At 33.9% G+C, this 24,628-nt stretch overlaps 2 protein-coding genes across 3 annotated transcripts in view; one reads left to right on the top strand and one right to left on the bottom strand.

Annotated features, from left to right (window-relative positions):
- Nucleotides 1-1,104, top strand: part of LOC111508752 (uncharacterized) — a 46,504-nt gene extending 45,400 nt beyond the window's left edge. Inside the window, exon 3 of the mRNA XM_023164358.2 lies at nucleotides 675-1,104. Coding sequence (XP_023020126.2) covers nucleotides 675-1,041 — 367 coding nt within the window. The 3' untranslated portion in view covers nucleotides 1,042-1,104. The remainder of the gene's footprint in view (nucleotides 1-674) is intronic.
- A 1,089-nt stretch (nucleotides 1,105-2,193) lies between these two features.
- Ire1 (serine/threonine-protein kinase/endoribonuclease Ire1) lies at nucleotides 2,194-20,508 on the bottom strand. 2 transcript variants are annotated; one of them, XM_074183309.1, is made up of 13 exons: nucleotides 20,277-20,508; nucleotides 20,069-20,219; nucleotides 17,368-17,553; nucleotides 16,400-16,636; nucleotides 12,363-12,600; nucleotides 10,092-10,279; nucleotides 9,568-9,962; nucleotides 7,115-7,293; nucleotides 5,906-6,192; nucleotides 5,377-5,570; nucleotides 5,045-5,320; nucleotides 3,605-3,796; nucleotides 2,194-2,755 (listed from the first exon to the last, which is right to left on the bottom strand). In XM_074183309.1, exons 1-13 carry the CDS (start codon nucleotides 20,340-20,342, stop codon nucleotides 2,321-2,323), a joined length of 3,024 nt encoding a protein of 1,007 aa, XP_074039410.1. In that variant the 5' UTR covers nucleotides 20,343-20,508; the 3' UTR covers nucleotides 2,194-2,320. The 2 variants fall into 2 exon arrangements, with proteins under 2 accessions (XP_074039410.1, XP_074039419.1); XM_074183318.1 differs by having other exon boundaries at nucleotides 20,090-20,219.
- Between the last annotated feature and the right edge of the window lie 4,120 nt (nucleotides 20,509-24,628).

Raw genomic sequence — 24,628 nt, 5'->3', positions numbered from 1 at the left:
GATGAATTAAGATGTCTAACAGGCCTTCTTACAGGTCACTGTCATTTGAATCATCACATACAGAGACTCGGATTGTCAGAAGACAGTCGCCTCTGTTTGGAAAATGATGAAACAGCAGAGCACATACTTTGTGCCTGCCCTGCTGGGGACCGAATCAGGTCTCTGAACGCATGAGATGAAGAAAACAAAACAGCTGAGGAAATGACACAGTCCTTCTGAAGGTAACCTGTCCGATTACCAACCAAATTCTTTGATGGAGCAAATCCTCGAGAGTGACATCAGTAGTTCGTCAAAGTATTATTATTATTGTTTTCAATCAAAATCTTATAAAATCGACTAGAATATATCAATTGAGATTTAAACAAACGTACTGATGAAAATGACGAAAGAAAACCTACAGTTGGGACGATGAATGAATGGCCATACGTCGTCATCAATGTAACTCCACAAACCGGCGCAAACTAATGAAAACGATTACTGCTCCGAACAAACTTCCCGTTTATTAAAGAATTGCTTTTATTTTTTAATTCGGCAGAATGTTCCGAAGTTCGTTAGGAGAATTTATGACTGGTTAATCACCTTCCATATTATCATAATTTACTCATTATGTAAAAAGATTACTTTCAATGCTTTATAATATTTCAAAACTAATCATAATTATGCCCTTCTTTCAGTTGTGAAAAACCCGTGGAAGCCAATCTCCTTCAAAGTAATAAATTGAAACCAATGGTGGAAAATATTGAATCAACTTCAGTAGTAAAACCGTCAGAGATTATTGTTACCGATGCTGAAAAACATAGTTCCCAGAAACCTGTTGACACTAACGACTGTGCGAAGACAGAAATTATGATTGGAAACGACAAAGAAGAATTGAAATCTGCCAAAGAAAAACAGTGTTGGAACATGTACTGTAAAATGACTGAAAAGGGAATCAACGTGTCCTTTGACACCATTTTGAGAGGAATGTTAACCCCCACAGAGTACAGATTGAGCAAGAAGAATTTAGAGCAAGTATCGAGTTCTGGAGCCACTGAAACTTGAAAAGAAGAAGCGAATTTGTCGATTATATGTTTTGTGTTAAGAAAATAAAGTTTGTTTCGGTAATCTGCAATTCCTTGTCTCCAATTATCATTATTGGTTCAATATACTTAGATATTATACCAAATTAGGTATTTTCATAACATTTAAGTGAAAATTAATAGCACAATTTAATCCACTTTTCGACAAGAAATTACTGTGTGAAAGCTATTTTACGGGTTTTTGAGCCGTGGTCTGCAGGTTTTCTACGCCTGACGTTTCGTCTACTACTGCGTTAGACATTATCAAAGGCGATGTAGTAACGGTCGCAGTTGCCACTGCGATTTCAAACCAATGAATTTGTCATACAACACTTAAAATTGGGATTTGAATAAGTTTTTGTTTAAATTGAAAGGGGAGATTAATGCTTGGGAAAGGTTTTGGCTTTCTAAATACTTCTCCAACCTGATACAAAAAAATGTGGGAATCTTCCAAAGAAAGGAAGGAAGCAATAAAAAAATACTTTTGAAACAAATACTTTTATATGAACGCTGAATTCTACAGGAAAAGAAACCTTTTTCTATTCCGTTTGTAGTCCAAACATTCGTAATGGAATCGAATCAGATTTCATTCACAGGATTCCTACACAATATAATGTAAGAAGTAAAATTTCACTTACATGGAACACTTGCCATCCTCATTGGTAGGCATCCGATGTTTCGCCATAAGACACTTGCTTTATCGGCTCGTCAGTACCAAATACGGTTAACATTATAAGAAACACTCAATTCGTTCATTAAGTTACGAATTTTTGTCACGCAATGAGTTGAATCCAACCGTGTCATCGATGACAGTACGTAAATAACATTAATTAGCTTAAATCCCAGCCATAGTCGTATTTCTCAATTGGACAATGTTATAAGAAAGGAAATGATGAACAATTCATTCACTATAACTGAAGAATATTCGTTTATTACAAATAAATATTTGTGTTCAATTGCATACTGTTTATTTGCTGCATATAATCTGTGTTAAGAAACTAGCTTTATTTGCAGTAAATGAAATATGTATTTACTTATCAATTTCAATATACTTTTCATTTGACAAAGAGTTGCCTGAACGAATTTTTATTCTTCGTGTGGTTTTGGAGAGGTCACAGGTACAAAAATAAAACCATTTGTCATCAAAAATATATTAACAATATTTGTGTCTTAGAAAAATATCTCAACTCAACTGTACAAACTTTAAAATTAATTTAAAACTTACGAACTATTTTAATGTGGTTATCACAGTCTAAAATAAGTCAAATTTCTGGTTTATTCTCCAGAACCCAAACCAAAGGCTCTTCCTTCTTTTTAATTTTCTTTTTTGCCCGAGGGTTACGAGTAATCCTACTTTTTTCTGGAGAGTCATGATTTCTGTACAAACCTCCAGACTTAATCAGATTTTTTGGATCAAACGTAACATTTTTTTTATTAGTAGATTCTGGAGAGTTTTCGGTATTAACCAAAATCAAAGGATCTTGTAAGGAAATAAATTCTTTGAAATGTTTTTCTGAATATCTGTAGGAATTGTTGTAGTACTTTCTGAAATTATCTTCATTAGCAACACAGTGCATCTTGATCCAAGTATGCGCTAATAATAACGGGAATCTATCTAACCAATATGTTGTAAACGCTTCAGAATCCCTTCCTAGAATATACTGGGCTTCCGGAGAGAGTTCCCTGAAGTGGTGTTTCTGAAATTTCAACAGATATATGTCAAAGCTTTTTCAAACAAAAATGAACAGAAACATTTAACAAAATTTCGAGAAGGTTCAAGAAGCTCTTGACTCCTACCGAGCAACATCTAAATTGGTAGCAAATTACCAAAAACAACTAGCCTCAATAGGAAGACAGAACCTGTCATTGGCATCGTTTTAAGCTTTGCTAAACAAACATCTGGATGGAAAGAAGATTCATGAACTTCTGGCTAAATCTTCCAGGACTGACTGACTCCAGCCTTCGAAACTTGAAACCAAACAGTTGTTGGACTGTAGGGAGGAACTATGATGTCTAACAATCCTTCTCACATGTCACTGTCGTATGAATCATCATACGCAGAACTAGGGCTGTCGGTAGACAGTGTGTGTCGCTTCTGTTTGAAAAATGATGAAACAGCAGAGCACATACTTTGTGCTTGCCCCGCTGCGGACCAAATAAGGTTTCAGACTTTGGCAGAGCCGCACTCTTACCATCTGACCTCAAAGATTACCCACCATATGAACCCAACTTCGTTGAGAAGCTGGGTTCAATTGGTCGAGTGTGAATAGGTGTGAGCCACAATAAACTGTTGCGGGTTGCGATGGAGGGTCGAATAGACCCACTCACTTATGACCTAACCTAACCTAGTGTGACAGTCGGAATCCACAAACTTGTCGAACCTTCTAGAGTGCTTGAAGTAAGTAGTAGTGAGAAACAAAGTATATAATTTCTGTTGAATAATAAATTACTGAAGGCATACATGCATTTAATGAAATCAAAAATAGAAGCAGGAAAGGAGCAATGATGATAAACTATCCATAATTTCAACACTCGAAACTACCCACCTTGTTTCGCAATGCACGAAGTAAATCTCTAACAGATTCACCATGATAGTTTCTGTATTTCTTCAAATCGGATGCCACCTCTTCATGGATATGCTGTTTCCAATCACACCTGACGATGTAACGGGAATCATCTTCTAATTCTTGCAAAGCGTGATCTTCTAATTCTGCTTTTTCCACTCTGTCACTAACTTCCTAAAATGAAAATTTTAGATGTACTGAAATTACATAATAATAATCATAATTATTTTTATACAAAGACTACATTATTATCACTCTTTTTCAATTTCTTCACCTCATTTCATTCCATAATGGAAATAAAGATTGGGCAACAAAGAGATAAGTAATAAAATGGAAGCATTAAAATTTATAGAACCATGAAAGGAATGAATGAAGTGTATTGAAATAATAAATGTACCTAGAAATCAACTGAAATTTGTCATTATAATAACAGCTAGTTGATCATATTCCCAAGAAATTAAAACTATTATAATAGATACACAAGTTTCCACAATCACGTAAATGGAAAATGAAATTATATTTGAAAAAAACTGAAGTAGTTTTTTAATATTCACAGTATATTTCTCATTTGTTTCATGTCAAGAAAGTTGAAAACTAAAGAATATTTGTGGAATCTTGCAAGTGCTAGTTTCAATATTTGTCAAAATTTGGAACCCAGTGTAGCACACCCTTTAAAAACCATTTATTGTGACTTCTGTCAAGCTACATTTGTTGTTGATTACCACATTATTATATACGTAACTGACGGGTTTTTTTAAATTTTGTTAATTTGTGTTAGCCTACAATACATGTTTTTTAATCAACATTTTCTTATGAAAATGTTTTCTGAACTTTTTTCAACTGACTCTTTGTGATCCTCAGCAATAGCTTTGTAGAGGGTTGGCGACCCCCCTGGGGTCTCAAGCTTTCTAGAGAGTATTTGCACAGCCAACTCCAAAAACAAACTATTATTAGAGGTGTGTGGCAGCACTGTCCGGAATCCTGTTTTGAAATCAATTAAGTAGGTTTTCTGTAGTTTCAAACCTTCATCATTGATTGAATATTTTCTGTGTCCGTGTGCGTTTTGTCTAAGAATTTTTATCAACATTTGAGAATCACAAAATTACAAACAAAAGGAATAAAAAAATTCTTTGCCATGTCTTTTCCTGAAGATTACGCTGGATGCTCTAATGATTCTCAGCAAATGTATTATATTTATTGCAATAATACAGGACCAAGAACTGAAGCTCGTGGTATTCTCTATCTTGTAGTATTGAGAGTTAAAACCACTCTTCTAAATCCATAATGAAAAAGCTTGTTCAGTATAGTGCAATTGGAGTAACAAGTACCCAACCATTATTTAGACTCATATGAGAAACTTGCATCGTTTCACACTATTTCAAAAATTGAAAATATAGATGGAATGAATGCGTTATACCTCACCTGGAAAAAACTCAATATGTTGTCATAACTCCAGAACATTGGGTTTTCCAAAACAGCTTTACAAGATGGTCTCGCATCTGGTTCCGAAGATAATAAAGCAGATATTATAGTTCTCTGCACGATCATCAGCCACTCATGACTTTTTAACTGGGATAAGTCATACTTTCCTGTAAGAATATTCGCCTGCCTTCTAAGAGCATCTCCAAAGGGATGTTGTCCGTTCGACAGAACATAATAATATAGACACCCAAGTGAGAACATGTCTACCGCATACGTCTTCAAAATAAAACCGAAAATTATACATGTCAAAAGATTATTCTAGAGTGACTCACCGTTCGTTCTGTACTGTTCAGCATTTCGGGAGCAATCCAACCGTCGGTTCCTGTAACACCTGATCTCCTAGAAAAGGAGACTCTCCCTACTTGCAGTTTTTTGCAAAGTCCGAAATCAGATATCATTGCTCTTACTTGCCCTTTGTTGTCCGGTACTGATATAAGGACATTGTGGGGCTTTATATCTCTATGAACTAAAACGTCACAAAGTTATTACTGATTTCATGAAGACAAAATGACAGAACATGATGATTTTCAATAAAGAGATAGAATAAATTAATTATTAAATGAAATAGATTCCCCCAACAGAAAAATAACAATAACATTCCATAGTTCAAAATTACACTAACAGCTACGAAGAAATGAAAAAAATGAGATTACCAAAAGGTCCACAAGAAGACAATCAAAATGATCAATGACAGCTTTAGTTTATGATTCCTGTGATATTTTCAAAATTTAATTTCAATAAATTCTAATAAAATTGTTTTTAAGCAATGAAATGTCAAAAACCTGACAATTTTGTACTCACCAATATCTAGGGAATGTAAATGACACAGGCCAGAAGTGGCTTGCCTAAGTATTTCGATAGGGCTGATAGGATCTATGTCGCAATGACCCTGTACATAATCAGTCAGGGTAGCCTGACAAAGTTCTAGAGCGATATATCGAAACATTCTATCTTGTTCTGTACAGTAATATCGTATCACATGGGGATGATGATCACTTTCCCTAAGTAATGCTACTTCCCGATCTGCGAAGGTGAAACACTCTGGTAGCAGTCTTTTCACAGCTACTCTTCTATTATCAAATTCTCCTCTAAAAAAAATTATTTACTAATTGTTTTGTGATAATATAAAAGACCAATTTTTTATATAGTTCGATATTAAAGAAAGTTTTAATTAGCATTTCGCTTCAGTAGAGTAGTAACAGATGAAATATAAACACGCCGTTTTTAGCTGATGCCACTAATACTATCTCGGAAACGGTAAGACCTACAAAGTCGGCGAAATTGGGTAAAAGTTATCAGTAGTTGTTTTTGAAATATTCGACAAAAACTAGAATTATCCAATTTCATTTTTTGGTTCTACCGCCTCCATTTCGAATAATATAAAAAAACGAGGAACTTTCAATACTGCTTCATATTTTTTATAATCTGGTATAAACCAATTTGCAATGCGAAGTTTCGTTCATTAGATTTAATTAACAACCATTTTTTTAAATACGGAACCCTAATCCGCCTCTGTCTTTTTTTATATTTTTCAAAATAGAGGCGGTAGAGCCAAAAAACGAATTTCGCAATCCTAGTTTTTGGCAAATATTTCAAAAACAACCCCTTTTCTCGATATGAAAAGAGATTATGCTAGTTCCCCAAAATAGGAATTTTTTGTCCAGTTTAACCGACATTGTAGGTCTTATCATTGACGAGATAGCAATAGTGGGATAAGCTAAAAAAAAACGGCCTGTATATATATGCGATTTTGAAGTCTGGGTTTTGTTGGACGTTTAGGCTTTGAAGCTTTTTTTAAAAATAAAGAGTATGGCTACACTGAGGACTCAAATCGCCTGCTCCTCAGGCAGTGACATAAGAAATTTGGCAAACTGCAGACAAGTGTTTCTGTATATTGTCCTTCTTTTACACTCTCGACTGAACTGCACCGACGAGCCCTTTAGCTAGAAACGTGTCAGCAGTTTGACAAATTTCTCAAATCTTAAATGTTCATTTTTCAAAATGAATTACCTGTAAACAAAAGTGCCCTCACATCCTTTACCCAGTAACTGATCAGGATGAAATGTAATTTTTCCTATTTTGACCAAACCATTTGGTAATTCTTCTGATACAGCCAGTACACGATCTGTCTGGCCTTTTTGACTATTCGACTGAGAACCGTTTCGTGATAAAGTTTGTATTTCTCTTACCTACGACAAGGAACAACATGAATATGAGGTCGGTTATCACATTAACAATATTATTCGAAAATTATTACTTTAAACTAATCACAGTACATGAACACGGTACGAACGCATTTCAAGGTCGCGCGTCGTTGGTGTTTCAGAGAGAGACTTTGGTGAGTGGGAGAGAAACGTGTGACGCAATCGATACAGAGGATGGAATGGGTATCGGAGAAATTCTAAGATAAGAGCGTGGACTTGGCCTTCCTTGGGACTCTGCCTCAATTCTCAGGCCTTCAACCCTGAGCCCCCTTGTCACGTACTAGTCACATGATGCTAGTGATCATCGACAGATGAGAGAAATTAAATTAAAAAAAACAATCGATATGAGAATTGAACCCAGTTTGTCGGCGTGGTAGGCACGCAAAACGCTCGAAACGCACGTAAAACGGTCGAAACGCACGTAAAACGGTCGAAACGTACGCAAAACAACGTATTTTGAAATGCCATTTTTGAATACTTCGCACAACCATTGCTCCACCTTCGAACGTTAACTCCACAACACGTAACTCCTCGACACTTTCGAATATACATAATATAATAATAATAATAATTCTTTATTGGTGTGATGACATTAAAAATGTTTACACAAGTCAGTCATATACGGTTCTCATTGGGATCCCACATTGAACGCTGCACTTGTGTTAAACTGACATGTTTTTTTTTATTGTGTATTTTGAAAAGCCCTGTACCATGTTTTTTTTTCTGAAATGATGTATTTTGAGATACCCTATACACATTAAGGGGGGTTGAGCAAACCGGCCATCGGATGCCTGCTTCCACGTAGCCCCGCTGGATACGGGAATGACAGAATCACTTGTGGTTCTGTTATTCCCCAACTGAATGGCATCAACGATGACTTAATCCTAAGGTGTGTGTATCCGTGCCGAGAGGATGAATGACACTGAGCCTATCAGCTGTCTCTATGGAACTTTCGAGATAGCGGGCGCCCGCTCGTCGTAGCATCGCCTCGTCACGGTAATTCGGGGCTCTGCCCTGATTGACCTTCTTTCCCTAGCTACTCGTGGGACTTTTATGGACAGAGTAAAATTAAAAATTCTTTCTGACGCTAAGTCTACAGAGGAGATGGATGCCGAGTTTACGACTCCAACTGACCTCCCTGTATATTTAATTCAGGAGCGAGTCTCCAGAGGAGATGGATGTCGACTTTACGACTCCAACGGACCTCCCTGTAAATTTAGTTCAGAAGCGAGTCTACAGAGAAGATGGATGTCGAGTTTACGACTCCAACTGACCTCCCTGTAAATTTAGTTCAGGAGCGAGAGCTTCTCAACTCCTCAACTCCCCATGAGCAGGTTAGCAAACGTTTGCGCTCAAATGAGGTTTCACCAAAACTAGAGGCGAAAAAGCCCTGCACGTCTGAATCTAAGGCATCGTCAGGTGTAGCTGACGTACTAAAACCCTCATATGGGAAGGTTGTCGTGGGTATCAAGGTGGGAATCTTGCAACTTGACTATCCGAATACCTCATTAACAGAGCATATACTTTGTGCCTGCCCCGCTGGGGACCGAATCAGGATTTTAGAGTTCGGAAGAGCCGTACTCTTACCATCTGACCTGAAAGACCACTCACCATACAAACTAATCGGCTTCATTAAGAAGCTGGGTTGTTTGGCCGAGTGAGAGTAGGTGTGAGCCACAATAAACCCTTGCGGGTTGCGGTGGAGTGGAGACCCACTCTGGGCCTAACCAAACCTAACACATTGAGGGATCGCACGTTGAAACGTTGAACTGTCATTTTTTTTTTAATGCTGTAATTTGAAACACCCTATATACACTCTGAATCGTCGATGACAGCCGACAAAACAACCGCCATAAATATCAACAATTCGCAATCATTTCCAACATCTCACGTTGGTGTCGAGGCTAACGACAAAGCCTACTACGCCGACCATCTGGGTTCAATTCTCATACCAATCGCTTTTTTTAATATAATTTTTCTCAGCTGTCGATGACCCCTAGGACCATGTGACTGGTACGCGACAAGGGAGCTCAGGGATGAAGCCCTAAGAAGGCCTGAGGGGTGAGGCGGAGTCCCAAGGGACGCCAAATCCACGCTCTTATCTTTGAATCTCTCCGACACTCATTCTATCCTTCTCTGCATTGATTGCGCCACATGTCTCTCCCATTCGCTAACTAAGTCTCTCTCTGAAACACTTACCAAAGACGCGCGACCTTGAAATGCGCTCGTACCGGCCTTGTTCATCTACTAATCACTCACCTGAATTTGTAAATACCAAAACATAGTGACTACACAACCAGTCATTATGATCAGAGCGATTTTCAAGCCCTTATTTTCTTGCTGGTTGATCCACAGTTTCATACTAGTATACCTGCTCTTCGTATAGTGAAAAACAGTGTCTAAATAAATTATCCCTTCACGATCATCTATATCAGAATTTATAAAGCAGTCTTGGTCTATTTCTTTAAGCGTCTCTTGTAGTATATCTGGTCCTTTTGAATTTATTACGCTGGCTTCTGTAATTAGTAAAAGTTCTTTGGTGGCTCCCAACAGTTTGACTTCGCTGAACTTAGGTACATTGTAATGCCCGGTATATATGATGATGTGGTTTCCAAATGCCGGTACACTTTGCACGAGAAAATCTTCTTCCCGATCTGTCAATCAAGAAAATCAATTTTATATGAAATCATTTTTCTGCACAAAGATATATTCCAACGTATTCAACTATATTGAAACTTTTCATTCAAGAATCAATATTGTCAATCTTTTAATTATTTACAAACCTGATGGTAACTGATAATTATGTCCTGGTACAGGATACTCTGCATTGTGTTCAAAACCTTGTGTACCCTTTGGGCCGTCCAGTAGCAGTGGGCCACTATCGGATGAGGTTATCGTAACAACATTTTGATCCACAAGAGAAGGTAAAGCAAATAACCCACATGAGTGTTCTCCCACGTAAAGTGTTGGACTGTAATAAGAAAGGACGGATCTAAGATTTTGTGCATTCTCATGTTTCTATATATAAAATGGCATAGTTGAATGTTGAAAAAACATTTATCTTTTCAAAATAATCTCTGGCATAATAGACAAGCCAAACGAATAATCTTATTCGTTGTACCACATCAACATCACTCAATCAACTATGGTTTTTTACACCCATCTGAAATATGTTGAGATTGGAAAATTTATATTGTAATAATATTGATTTCTTTTGCGAGAATCCTAATATTTTTTAAAAACAAGTAGCTAGATTATTGGTCAATTGATATTTTCTTATAAGCAAGTGACACAGCCATCACAGTTAGTCTTAAATTTCATGGATGGTGCCAATTGAAATGATTCAAATTCTACAGGGTTGCTGATATGTATGGAAACGGTCGATTATTTCCTAAAGTAAGATAGATAGTGAAAAATATTAATTTCCTAAAATAAGATAGCTACAAAAAAATATTAAGATTCAAAAGTTTTAGGGTTTTTCAAAATCTATCACACTAAATAAAAATTAAGTATACAGAGTCAGTCAAAAAGTTTCGAAGAAATAAAGTTGCTTTTTCTTCAATAGAACACCCTATATATTATTCCATATTTCAATTCAGCTCGAAATTCTGAACAAAACTGATAAAGCACATCTTTTCTAAATTCAACCGTTCTTCAGATATCGAATTTTGAAAACAACTTTCTAATGATTTATCCAAAAATATTTTAGTCCATTAAGTTGACAGTCCATCAAGTTTCCTTTAGAAAGTTTCCAGCTCCATAAAACAACGCCGCGTCGTTGTTTTGTCTAACAGTGACGATCTTGACAAAACATGTCAAAAATACAGTTAGTGCAAATAATTTTCGCGCAAAAATGTCACGTTTAACTGATACTGAGCGTATTGAAATTTTAATGATCATAGGAAACGGTGACAGAAGACGAAGTTGTGACCAAGTAGTGGATATTTTTAATGAATTGCATATTGCATCTCAATCGGGAACCCATTTTTCAAAAAACATTACAGCGATTTCATGAAACTGAAGGTGTCAAAGATCAACCAAAAAGTGGAAAACCGGTAAGCGTTACAAATGAAAATTCTTTGAATGTCATGTTAGATGTGGTGGAAAATCCAATAAATTCGGCAGAACAAAAGGCTTTCAATCATAACATGAGTGGATATTCCATTAAAAAAATTTGCAAACTGCAAAAATTCCATCCATATAAAATTGTTTTGCTACCAGAATTGAGTGAAGACGATTTTGATTCATAGAATCGAGTTCTGTTAAGTTATTATGGATAAATTAAATGAAAATATCAACTTTGCCAACCACATATTGTTTTCTGATGAATCTACATTTTGTTCAAATGGGCACGTAAATCGACACAACTGTAGGTATTGGTCAGATCAAAATTTACATTGGATTGAGGAAGTTCACACTGAACGGTCACAAAAAGTAAATGTCTGATGTGGCATTATTGGTGGACACGTCATAGGACCCTATTTTATAAACAGAAATTTGACCTCTTCCAGAGCTTAGACGTGTTATTTTGATGTTTCTGTGAAGAAATTCATTAAGAAAGTAATGGTTTACAAGTACTGTACAATGTCATATTGCAAAAGTACTACCAGGTCCATGCAAAAAAGGCATGAAAAGATGCACCATAAGTGAATTTGTGACGTTAACCAATCAAAATAAAACTTATGTGTGATGTTTTATAAAATTCAAAGTGATGAGATAAAAGTGAACCTGTCATAATGACAGATAAAAGGATTTTATTGAAATTTTAATGAAAAATACATTTAGGTAGCTTATTTGTTTTGAGTCTTTTTTTATGACCTTGAAAGACAAAATGTATTATAGGTATGTAAATAAGAAATATTTATTTTAATATAATGTGAAATATTAGTGTAATATTAATTGATAAACTTTCAGAAGTATTGAAGGACAATTATATATTTTGGATTATCACTGTGCAGAGGATAACTTGTCCTACTCAAATTTAATTTTTCAGGTATTCATACACTTTACCTTTTTTTAGAATACAAGACGAAAGTTCAACAATAATTACTTACTAGAGTTTCATATGATTAGTGTTGTATAACAGTCCGTCATTCAATAACAACTCGTTCCTGAAATTTGAGATAGTATGGTTTGCCAAAGATGTGAATGGCAAGGATAAAAGTCCTTCGGAATCCAAAATATATATTCCTATGATTGGACTTCCCAGATCTTTTTCCCACATGAAACTACCCCGCCTTCGATTTAATGTAACAACTTTTCCGGTAGAAGTAGAGGTGAAATGTACAGGCTCTAGAAAGTAAAAAACTATTCAGAAAGTGATTTTTTGATGAAAAAATATGAGAAGTTGAAGATTAGTTTCTTTGCCTGAAACCCCTGAAGGTCTACCTAGAGATTGAAAACAATTCCTATCAGTGAACTTCATATCAATACTCTTTCATGAATTATGTTGCATAATATTTCTGTGAATGATATCTGTTTCAATTCTGTTACAAATGTTTAGTGTACAATCTGAATGAAAAAGAGATTTGGGTGTAATCCATGTTCAAAAGTAGTTGTTTCTAATAGATTTTTCCTTTGGTTTTATTGACATACTAAAAATAAAAATTCAGATGGTTTTTTATAGTGCTGTGAAAAGATACATACAGTGCATTTCTTTAATTTCCCCCTTCCTTTTATTTTTTGAATGGGTCAACTAAAAAATTGAAATTTGGGATAAAGAAATTAATGCATGACTGCTTTATTTTTAAGTGAAATTGACAGATGAAAGTTTCAAGGCGGCGACTGGGCGCCATCTGGGAAAAAAAAATTAATCGGAACGGGGAGGTCTTGTGATACATCAGTTTGAAGCTCCTGACGAATACTTCACAACCCTAGAATATGAAGTCAATATCTTCACCTACTACAAAATGGGGGAACATTTAATAATTTCCAGAAGACAAACACATTAATATCGATATTTCTAGAAATATTCCTTTTTATCTGTCATATGACAATTCCAACAACCTGATAATAATAATAATAATAATAATAATAATAATATTTATTCATCCTCAAAGACGTTGACAAACGTATAGGATAGGTCAGTATTAAGCAGATAAAAATCACATCAAACGATAAAATTGTAGATCAGTAGATAAAAATAATACAATAAAAATTTATACAAATAAGTCAGAATAACAAAAATTAAAACAATTGTAGTTATAAAAATTGAATACGTCATGCCAAAGCCGCATGAACCCATTCAGTCGAGATGGTCCGAGAGAAATTCGCCAATACTATAGTAGGCCTTAGAAAGAAGCAATGTTTTAACTGCTTTTTTAAATGCTACAGTGTTCATCTGTTTGAAATGGTCTGGTAACCGATTGAATGATTTTATTCCCATATATTTGGGAGAATGTTCGAATTTTATAGTTTTATGTTTAGGAATGCTCAACTCCTCTGCATATCGAGTTGGGTAGCTATGATAGAATGAGTTCTTAGTACAGTCTGTTATACATTCGCGAACATATAAAAGTATTTTAAAGATGTAGATGCAGGGAAAGGTTAAAATTTGATGACTAATGAAAAATGTCTTGCATGATTCCCTCCAAGGGATGCCTAGTAATTTCCTAACGACTTTTTTTTGAGCAATGAAAACTCTATCTTTGTCAACACTGTTTCCCCATAGGATCACATTATAACTTAGATGGCTATAGACCAGACTGTAATATACATCTAAAATGGCGCGTAAAGGCATACAATTCTTAATTCTTGAGATTGCATAATACCCTTGATTGATTTTTTTACAAACAACTGTGATATGGTCAGACCACTTCAAACAGTTGTCTACATGAACGCCAAGGAATTTTGTACAACTTGTGCATGCCAGTGTCATTCCATTGATTAGTAAGGCAAGCGATTGCTTTTTCGGATCGTTTTTTAAATTAAAATAGATATATTTTGTTTTGGTCAAGTTTACAATCAGATTGTTCCTTTCACACCAATTTAAGAACAGTGATATTAATTCCTCTGTTTTTGATTTTAATTCCTCCTGACTCTCTGCTGATACAGCTAAAGACGTGTCATCTGCGAAAAGAGTGAGAGCATGTTCATTACTGGTGAAATAAGTAGGTAGATCATTTACAAACAATAGAAAGATCAGCGGACCTAAGGTGTGTTAAGTTATTTTTTGTTTATAAAAACGACAAAAAATGTCAGTACGACAATGAACATCATTGTTCAGTTAGAATATTCTCATTTAGTTTTCGGTTTTACTAGTAGAAAGGTACCACGTCAACAATCTCTAAAATGGTCGATTCTTGTCCATTTGAAGAAAAAATGAAGCGATTTTTATTTACAGTGCGACACGTAACTTTCACATGACAGAAAGGATTTTCAATGAACGTTTTCTGAATCGTCCTATCTGTAGAAAATATTTGAGGGAACTTGTATCCAAATTCACAACTACTGGTAGTGTACATAACAAAAAGCCCCCGGTCATCTGTCCATTCCGGAAGAACAGCAAATGCAAATAATTGGTGAGATGGTAGTAAATCCTGAACAGTCTACTCAGTCCGTCGCGAATGTTAGTGAGGTGTCTCCTTCTACTGTGTGGAGACTTTTGAAGAGGAATAAGTATCATCCATACAAAATTAAAATGGTACACCAATTAACTGAAGATGACCCTTATCGAAGAATAGAATTCTGCGAAATCATGACGGAAACCATTGCAAGGCATCCAACATATCTCCACAATATTTGTTTTTTAACAGCAATGTTCACAGACAAAATTGCCGTTATTGGAGTGACACCAATCCTCACATTTTCTGGGAAACACATACTCAATATACAGAAAAAATTAGCGTTTGGGCAGAAATATTGGGAAACCATATTGTAGAACCTCTATTTATTGACCAAAATTTAACAGGAGAACTGTATTTGAATATGCTGGAAACTACTGTTGACCCTCTCATCACTGAAATCGTCGAAGCGAATCCTAATGAATTCGATATGGATATTGTATTCCAACAAGATGAAGCACCATCATATTACTCCAGACGAGTAACAACGACCGGGATACTACTTTTCCCGGTCGTTGGATTGGCCGTCGAGGTCCTACAGAATGGCCAGCCCACTCGCCAGATTTGACACCTTTGGACTTTTTTTATGGGACTATTTGAAGCAAAAGGTGCACGAAACTGAATCTGCTTCAATATTGGATACACGGCAGAGAATAATAAATATTTGTAGAGATATTGACGTTACTGTGTTCGAAAATGTTCGGCGTGAAATATCGGATAAGCTGTTCATATGTCAAGAAGTTCGAGCATCTTCTGAACTGACCTCAAGCTTATTATCTCATATTATGTAGTTAAATGTTAATGTATGCAGTTGATTATTAAAAGTTCTGCCATTTTGTAATAGTTGAAGGTATTGACATTATATTCTAGGGTTGTGAAGCATTTGTCAGGAGCTTCAAAAAATGTGTCACAAGACCTTCCTTTCCATTTAATTTTTTTCCAAAACGAAGCCCGGTCGCCATCTTGAAAGTTTCATCTGTCAATTTCACTTCAAAATAAAGTATTTATGCAATAATTTCATTATCTCTAATTTCAATTTTTTTTGAGTTGAGCCCTTCAAAAAATAAAAGAGGGGGGACATTAAAGAAATGCAGTGTATATACATATACATAGTTACATATCACTCAACCCAAAATTTGAAATAAATTTCTGTGCATGGTCTACGCACAGATTTGTGGAGAGTTCGACTTCTTTTTCCAAAATTTTCTTCCTTTCTCCTTTTGTATATCAATGAAGAAACAGAAACAAAAAGGTTTTTTCTCCCAAAAAATAATCTCTCTTTAAAAAATTTCCTTTTGAACAAACTGATTTGTATAAAATATATCATTTCCACACATTTTAGGGTGAACTTCATTAAAGAAAATCATTTTCAAACAATTCTTATCACGACTAGAACAAACTCAGTTGTAGAATATAATTTTCAGGACAAACTGTGAAAATAATATTCCGAACAAGTAATATCACTGCCCATTTAATATATGTGAAGTAATATCAGTCTTTAATACACTCATTTACAAAATATCACCTACCATAACTACTTAATTCTTCTTTGGTCATAGTCCTTGCAGTGTAATCATAGAAAGTTATATTCCATTTATTTTCTATCTTTTTTTCGTCCACCATCCTCAAATTATACTGAGACCTTCCAATATATATTGATGACTCTGTGTCGATAGGACATGTAGGACTGTAATCATCCCAGCCGAGTATCTGTTGTTTCTTGCCACTTGTTAAATCAAGTTTGAACCAAGTGTCTTTCTTTTTGCCTACAAAAAACAAATCAAATTGTATTAGAAGATTATTTTGCATTTGGGAAGATTTTTTGTTCTGTTTATTATGAACATTTGCATATTTTGAAATAGATCCAAGTATTCTGGAAATGAATTATTCTAATAATGTGAAACTTGAACCTCTGGCATAGAATAAAACCAAAGCAAACTCTGCACTAACACATCAGAACTATAACACTCTTCTCGACATACATTATTTATTCATTCATTCGTCAGGAATACCCAATTCACAACATAATAAAAAAATAGCAGAATAAATATTTAATATAAAACTTGAATTAACATTTGAATTCCGGGTTGTTTCAAAAGTTTCGTCTGTTTTAATATCATGTGTTTTTGTAGCTCTATATCTCAATAAATATTTATTCTACTTTGTGTCTTAATTTTTTGACAAATGATGTTGAGCAACTGCAGGAGATATTAGGTGCGTTTTCTGGCACTAATCTTATTATAGAATACATCTCCGCTCGATGTTTGATCAATTTTTTGGAGGGAAGGACTCAATTTCAAATAGTTTTCACAATATTCAATATTTTCTTTGGCATAAAATATATAAATAAAAATCAATATTCCATCTCTAATTTTTTAATTTTCTCCTATATATCCTCACGCTGCAATTCCAAAACATAATTCTGATTGAATCGAGTGAAAATATAACATTTCAAGATATTGAATATATAAATATTTTTTAAAAGTAAAACCCTTACCCGTATATAATATACCATCTGAACTTCTACATGGAGATGAAGAAACTAACTGAGGAATAGTAAAAGGTAACTTCTTGAAAGGCTCTCTCATATCACCTATCAAGTATAAAGACCCATCCTTAGGATCTGGGAGAAATATGGGAATAATTGCATTAGAAATATCTAGTGGAACTTGAACGATGGGCTCTGAAAATTAAACAGAATTAAAAAAGACTGTAAACTGGATATAAACTACGGCAAGCAATTTTTTATATGAATCAAATAAGAAGGTAAAATTACTAAGTTTGCCCAGAATATTACTGTATTTAGATAAAATTTAGAAATTAATTGACTTTTCTCCATTGTTTGCAATTTTCATGAGTTTTCTTTCAGGATGCTGGAAAAGAAATAGAGATAGGAAATATATTTTCATTTGAAATTCACAAACAGTAGAGCTCCAATTATTTTAACTTCAACTATCGAAATTGCCAATAACCTGGATCAATTTTTTCAGTTTATATTTTTCAGGCAAAATTAAGTTGCAAAACAATGCACGCTCAGAAGTTGAAGAGGAGTAGAGCATATTCTAGAGGCATGTTGAGTGTACGATCAAAATTTCGGAGTAGTAATTTTCATACTGAGTGTGTATTATATATATATACAAAGCCTGACCCACATACGGCAGGGGGCACCTTTCAAGAACAAAGTGACCAAGATTGGAGTGGATGTAGTTTAGTGTGGCACATAGCGTTGCTAAAAATATTAATAATAATTTATGTGTAATGTTGTGAGAGTAAATTCGCAGGTACTCTATTCAGAAAATGAAAGCGTTGAAATCAAATTAAAGTAGTGAAACGAGAAATGAAAATGATGGCACTCCTGAAACCTTGCAATTCTTGCCAACAAGACAATTTTGCAAATTTCGTGAATTTTATTTTTTTGCAGCATATTGACTTTATTTAAATTGAAGAAACTGGTCGTATAAATAAAAATTGTCCAGTGGTATTTAGACAAAAGTGCTTTTATTAATTTCATTTGAGTGACTGCGAAATATGAAAAAACTCAATATTTTAACGTTTGTTTGAAGGTGGTTGACAATGTTGACCACCATCAATATTTTAACATGTACTATGTACTTGTGTCTTTGAAATCAGAAACAAAAACTTTTTCATCAAAAACAATGTTATTAATGATTATAATACTCATCACAATGGAGAATTACACTCACAGCTACCGGCCTGAGTCATGGCCGGTGGGAGAAATTGTATCTGCATAAAGTTTGGGTTGGTATATGACATATGTTTATGCAATTTACTTTTGAACTCCATCACTAACTAAATACGGTCCTGAATTTGGATGTTTACGGCTAGAATGATCTAACAGACTGATAACAGATTTCTACACATCTCCTGCACATCTCAAGGGAGGGGCTTCTCACCGGCCATGACTCAGTCCGGTAGCTGTACCAGGCGCCAATATTAATATTTCTCATAAAGCTCCATCTCGAATTAGTGCTAAAATATATAATAAACAATTCCCAGTAGATAGACAATATATTATCTCGACTTTTTTTCATTATTATGAATTTTTATTTTGTGTATTTTTCTTTCTAGTATAGTCGATGTTTTCTTATGTAATGTAATCATATGGAGAAACGAACACTCTGATTTGATTTAGACAATGAGAAACGTTGATTTTATCTATAGTTTTTACTTTCATTTTAATAATATAACAATTATTGATTTTCATGATTTTATAACTCTTTTATTTAATTTTTTATCAGATTACAGTGCCAGCACTATTGTGCCAGAAGAATGCACGAAAAGCTGGATATTAATGTTCACAGTGATAAAATTTTGATTTAAATACGGCTCAAGTGACAATTGAAACTTTTTCAAGGGTTTTCCCTTCAAAATAATCTTGTTTTGGTCAAATTTTGAAGTTTTGGGTTTTTGAAGTATATAGTGAGTAGTGAAAAGCAAAGTTGTATAAATCTCTATTTGAATTTTCTTAAAGTTACGTTAGGTTAGGTCAAACGTGAGTGGTTCTATTCAACTGCAACCCACAAGGGTTTATTGTGGCTCACAACTATTCAAACTTGACCAAATAAACCCAGATTCTTAACCAAGCCGATTAGTTTATATGGTGAGCAATCTTTCAGTTCAGATGGTAAGAGTATGGCTCTACTAAACTCTGAAAACCTGATTCGGTCTGCACCAGGAGTACAGTAAAATTTCTGGGAAGGTGACAATGTTTCTTGCTGTTTTGTGGGTAGTTAACTTTACACAATCTTAAAATCAAACAAAGCTACTAATTGAATAATCTTTGAAAAAAAAGGCAATTATACACTTAGCTTTCTTCAGATGGTTAACTTTTCATAAATTGATTCATTTCAATTCTCAAAGCCCAAAAAATTCACATGTAAAAACACTTCAGGTGGAGTCTGGTATATATTCTTTGTGACAAATGTCAAAGAATAAAATGTCCAGATGTCATTTGATAATCTACATGAATTTACATACAGGATGTTTTCCAAGAATTCAGTTCAGATTCATATCAAGGTTGACAATGGAAATATGAATGGATTTTGCTTACTTTCCTACACATCAACCGTATAAAGTAAGCTAGTATATAAATGTTATTTTTCATAAAGAATTTTTTCCGTAGGTTATTGTTTAGACACTGTGATAGGGAAACCAATATAAAAAGTATCAATCCTAACTCATAAACGATGAAATCATACTTTCTTTCACTTTCCACTTCACTTTTCCGCTTTGCTGTTCAACTGCAGTCAAGGTTCCATCTAAAGTGGAAAAAAGTAATAAACGTTCATCTTTTTCTTGTACTACATCTAAACTGGAATAACCAATTTTCTGAAATTGAAACTTTCTTAGAACAATTTTGGGTGAGAAAATTATGAATGTCCTAACCTCCTCCAGAAGTATTCCACCAAAACATGTTGTGAGTAGAAGAATATTCCACCATGTAAATTTCATGATTTAATTTATAAACGCTGACAACTTGTTAAGAGGCGAACTACTGCTGAAATACATTATATATTTAGGTTAATGCAGGTGTGCTTTTTTTATTTGTATTTAATTTTTAAATCAATTTGTTTTGAAAAAGTAAAAAATTAATTGTGTCATTACTGTCAGTGTCAAGTCACTTCTCTCTCTCTCTCTCCGTTTGGTTGGCCCTTGCTTCCGATCAGGCGCATTTAGCCAGTTCTCCTTCTGTTACACGTCACTTATGTAACAGTCGCTTCGTCCGGGGTTGCAGTTGTCCTGCTTTATGCAGACTGCTTCCTTATTGTGTCACTTTCTTCTTCTTTTGCTCTCTTTATTACTTTTTGCTATCTTTTGTCTGTTGTAGTCGGTGTAGGTTTGTTAGTATTTTCACATATCACAGATAGAAATTTAGACGAAAGACACATACAAGGGTGAATGATACAAGGGTTTGTCTTTAAACGATACAATTACCTTTTCTTTCTTTTATACTTTAATTTGATTGTGTAGCATAAATTGTGTTATGTCCTTAATAATTTTTAAATTTAAATTCCTAAGTACTGTAAACATATCGAACGGTGCTTTGATTCCGTTGTTAATAAATTTTTGATATAAATCTTGTCCGGGGATACTGTTGATTGGGCATTCTAAAAAGATATGATTTATTGTCTCTATTTGTCCGCATTCACAGTTTGGACTATCACTGACCCCTATGCGATATAAATGTTGTTTACAACTGCAGTGTCCTGTTCTCATTCTAATGATACTTGTTATGTGTCTTCTGTCCATATTTGGTATTTTTGTGTACCATGGTTTTGTTGGATAGTCAGGTTGGACCCTAAAATACATTTTACCTTTGTTTTGAATTTCCTGTTTCCATTGGGTGTAAAATGATGTACTTATCATTTGTTTTATGTGGGGTATAAAGTTTTTTTTATCTATTTTAATATCCAGCGGAATATTAAGGCGGTTACCAATTTTTGCTAACTTATCAACTTTTTCATTACCTTCTATTTGTTGATGACCTGGTATCCAGGCTATTTTAAATGTTTTATTATTATTTGTATTTGTTCTTATTTTATCTTTTATGTTTAATGTAATAAAATCATTGTTTGCTGTTGAATCCATATTTTTTATTCTTTCTATTGCACTTTTAGAATCTGTTAATATTATATTTTTGTGTAAGTTTTTTTGAATACAAATTCGCATACCCTCATTTATTGCAATGATTTCTGCGTCACATATGTTTGTATAATCGTTTAATCTTGCTGAAAAAGAGTAGTCAATTATTGGTATGTATATTCCCATTCCCACCCTGTTATTTTGTTTGGAAGCATCTGTATAAATGAAATTATATTCATTTTCATATTCTTCTGCAAATTTTAGAAAATCATTTTTTGTATTTATATCATTTTTTTTAAGTTTTGTATCTATTGTCTCTACTTCTTGTATATAGGTATCATACTCAAAACTAAAATTTGGTATTATTTCATTTGTATATATGCTATTTTTAAATATTTTACATTGTTTATATGCCTCTATCAGATATGGTGTTTGGTGGGGTTTCCAATAGTTGTTTTGTTTCCCTTCCATGATAGTTAGTATTTCCAAAATATATATAATAGGTGGCTTAAAATCCATACGTTTTATTACATACTTATGTGCTAACCATTTCCTTCTATGTTCTAGATTTATTACTCCAGCTTCCGCAAGTATAACGTTTCTAGGTGTAGATTTCATACATCCTAGTATAATCCGAAGACCTTGTATATACGTTTGTTCTAGTTTATTTAGGTTTTTTTTTGTGCATGGGTTGAAAAGTATAGCCCCATATTCTAAATGTGTTCTCACTAGGCCATTGTACGCCATTTTCATTGTTACTGGGTCCGCCCCCCACCATGTTCTACAAAAACTTTTGATTACGTTTATTCCCTTTTTTGCCTTATTTATTATGTTTTCTATGTGTTTATCCCATTTTAGATTATGTGTTATTATTGTTCCTAAATATTTAACATCACTTGATATTTTAATTTGAGACTGCCCTATTTTTATATCTAACTGTTCTATGCATGCTCTCCCTCGTTTAAACAATATTGTTTCACATTTTTCCTCTGATAATTGGAAGTCATGCTCTTTCATCCATGTGTTTATTTCATTTAGAATAATGTTCATTTTGTCTCTGATATCTATTATATTTTTCCCTTTACATATTACCACTAGGTCGTCTGCATACGCTATAAGTTTGGCATGTTTAGGTATTATATCGAAAAGTGATTTTATATATATGTTAAATAGTATGGGACTGATTGGGGATCCTTGTGGTATTCCTTTTGTATTTATTTGTGGACCGTGTTTATTTCCTTGTTTATCTATAATATAGTTTTGTCTATTATTTAGAATTCTGAATATTACTTTAGCTATGTTATTATCTATTCCGTATTTTATCATGTAATTGTATAGTTTATGAATGTTGACGTTGTCATATGCTCCCTTTATATCTAAGAAAACTGCTATTACATTATCATTGAGGTTAAATGCCATTTGTACGTATGAAATTAGATAACTAATGCAGTCCATTGTCCCTAATCCTTTACGGAATCCCATTTGATATCTAGTTAATATTTGATTGTGTTCAATTTCCCATTCCACCCGGTTTCTGATTATTTTTTCTAATATCTTAAGCCCGCAATTAGCCAATACTATCGGTCTATAACTATTTACGTTTTCTATATCAATATTTATTTTTTTAATTCCTATCAATAAATAATCTTTCCATGTTTCTGGTAACTGGTTTCCTTGTAATATTTTATTATATATTGTTAGTAGCATCAATTTCAAATTTCTTGGCAGATACATAAACATGCTGTATGGTATACCGTCAACTCCAGGTGCTGTAATTTTTTTGCATTTCAAAGCTTTTTCTAATTCTACAAATGTGAATGGTTTGAGTGTTTGTTGATTATTTATTACATTAAATTCAGGCTCCATATCGCATATCGAATATCTGTCAAGCATTTGAATTGCTATTGTTTTATCTGGTAGATTGTTTTTGTCCGCTCTTTTTAGCTTTTTGTCTGAAAACCCTCTTATCATATTCCACACGTATGAAATGTTTGACTCTCTATTTAGTGTTGAACAGAAAATTTGGAAGCTATTTTTTTTCTTTTTCCTAAAAAATCTTTTTGCTTTTGCTATCATTCGTTTTGCTTCTATGAAATTTTCTATAGTTGGATTTGATTTGAATTTATTTATTGTTTGTTTTTTTTTAATATTAATTTGTTGGCATTCGTCATCCCACCAGGGTGATTTTGAACCTTTAATGTTTTTGTGATACTGTTTAGGAATCGACATATCCGCTGCTTCATTCATATGTTGTATTAATTCATCATAACTCATGTTTGTTATGTTTTTTGTTTGTTCTAGTATTAGTTCGTATTTTCCCCAGTTGGCTTTGGAGAAGACTCGTTTTTCCCCCCTATCAATAACGTAATCATTATTTATATTATTCTTATAGTTACAAATAGTTGGAAAATGGTCGCTATTTCCGCAGTCTTCACTCGTCTCCCAATTGCATTTAATTGCTATTGTATGCGAAACTAAACATAAGTCTAAGGGGTTATTATTTTCGTTTGGTTTTGCTAATCTTGTACTCTTCCCATTATTTAGGACGATCATGTTAAAGTCGTCTATTATTGTATTCAGGGTATTTCCGTTATGATTTGTATTCCTACTTCCCCATAGTGGGTGATGTGCGTTAAAATCGCCCATCCAGATAATGTTTTCTTTTAACTGATTTAATATCCTTTCATATGTATTTACTTGTAATTGGTTATTTGGTGGATTATATGTGTTTATTATGTTAATATTCCCTATATTTATGATTATATTTTGGCACTCTTCCGGATTATTGCCGAAGTTTGCCTGTATGAGGTTATATATTATGTCTTTACGGACGATTGTGGCTATACCACCATATCCGTCATCTCTGTCTTGTCTAATAATGTTATAATTTTTAATTTTTATTGTTTGAGATTGTTTGAGCCATGTTTCATTTAACAATATTACTTGTGGATTATATTCTTGAATAATGTTGATTAAGTAGTGATAGTTAGCATTGATACTTCTTATATTCCACTGTATAATTTTCAAGTTTTTAGGATCCCCCTGACTATCGAATGTTTAGAAAAAATCTGGTGTGTCAAAGTCTTGATGTTTTTTGTTTCTATCATATGTTTGAACTAAATCTATTATTTTTGTAATGGTATTGCTCGGTAACT

Source organism: Leptinotarsa decemlineata, unplaced genomic scaffold (genome assembly GCF_025532065.1).
Source record: "Leptinotarsa decemlineata unplaced genomic scaffold, Ldec_3_MD MMD2_P_RNA_scaffold_2, whole genome shotgun sequence".
Lineage (NCBI taxonomy): Eukaryota > Metazoa > Arthropoda > Insecta > Coleoptera > Chrysomelidae > Leptinotarsa > Leptinotarsa decemlineata.
The sequence above is the reverse complement of the archived record's forward strand: the minus strand, read 5'-3'. Positions and strand labels throughout refer to the sequence as shown.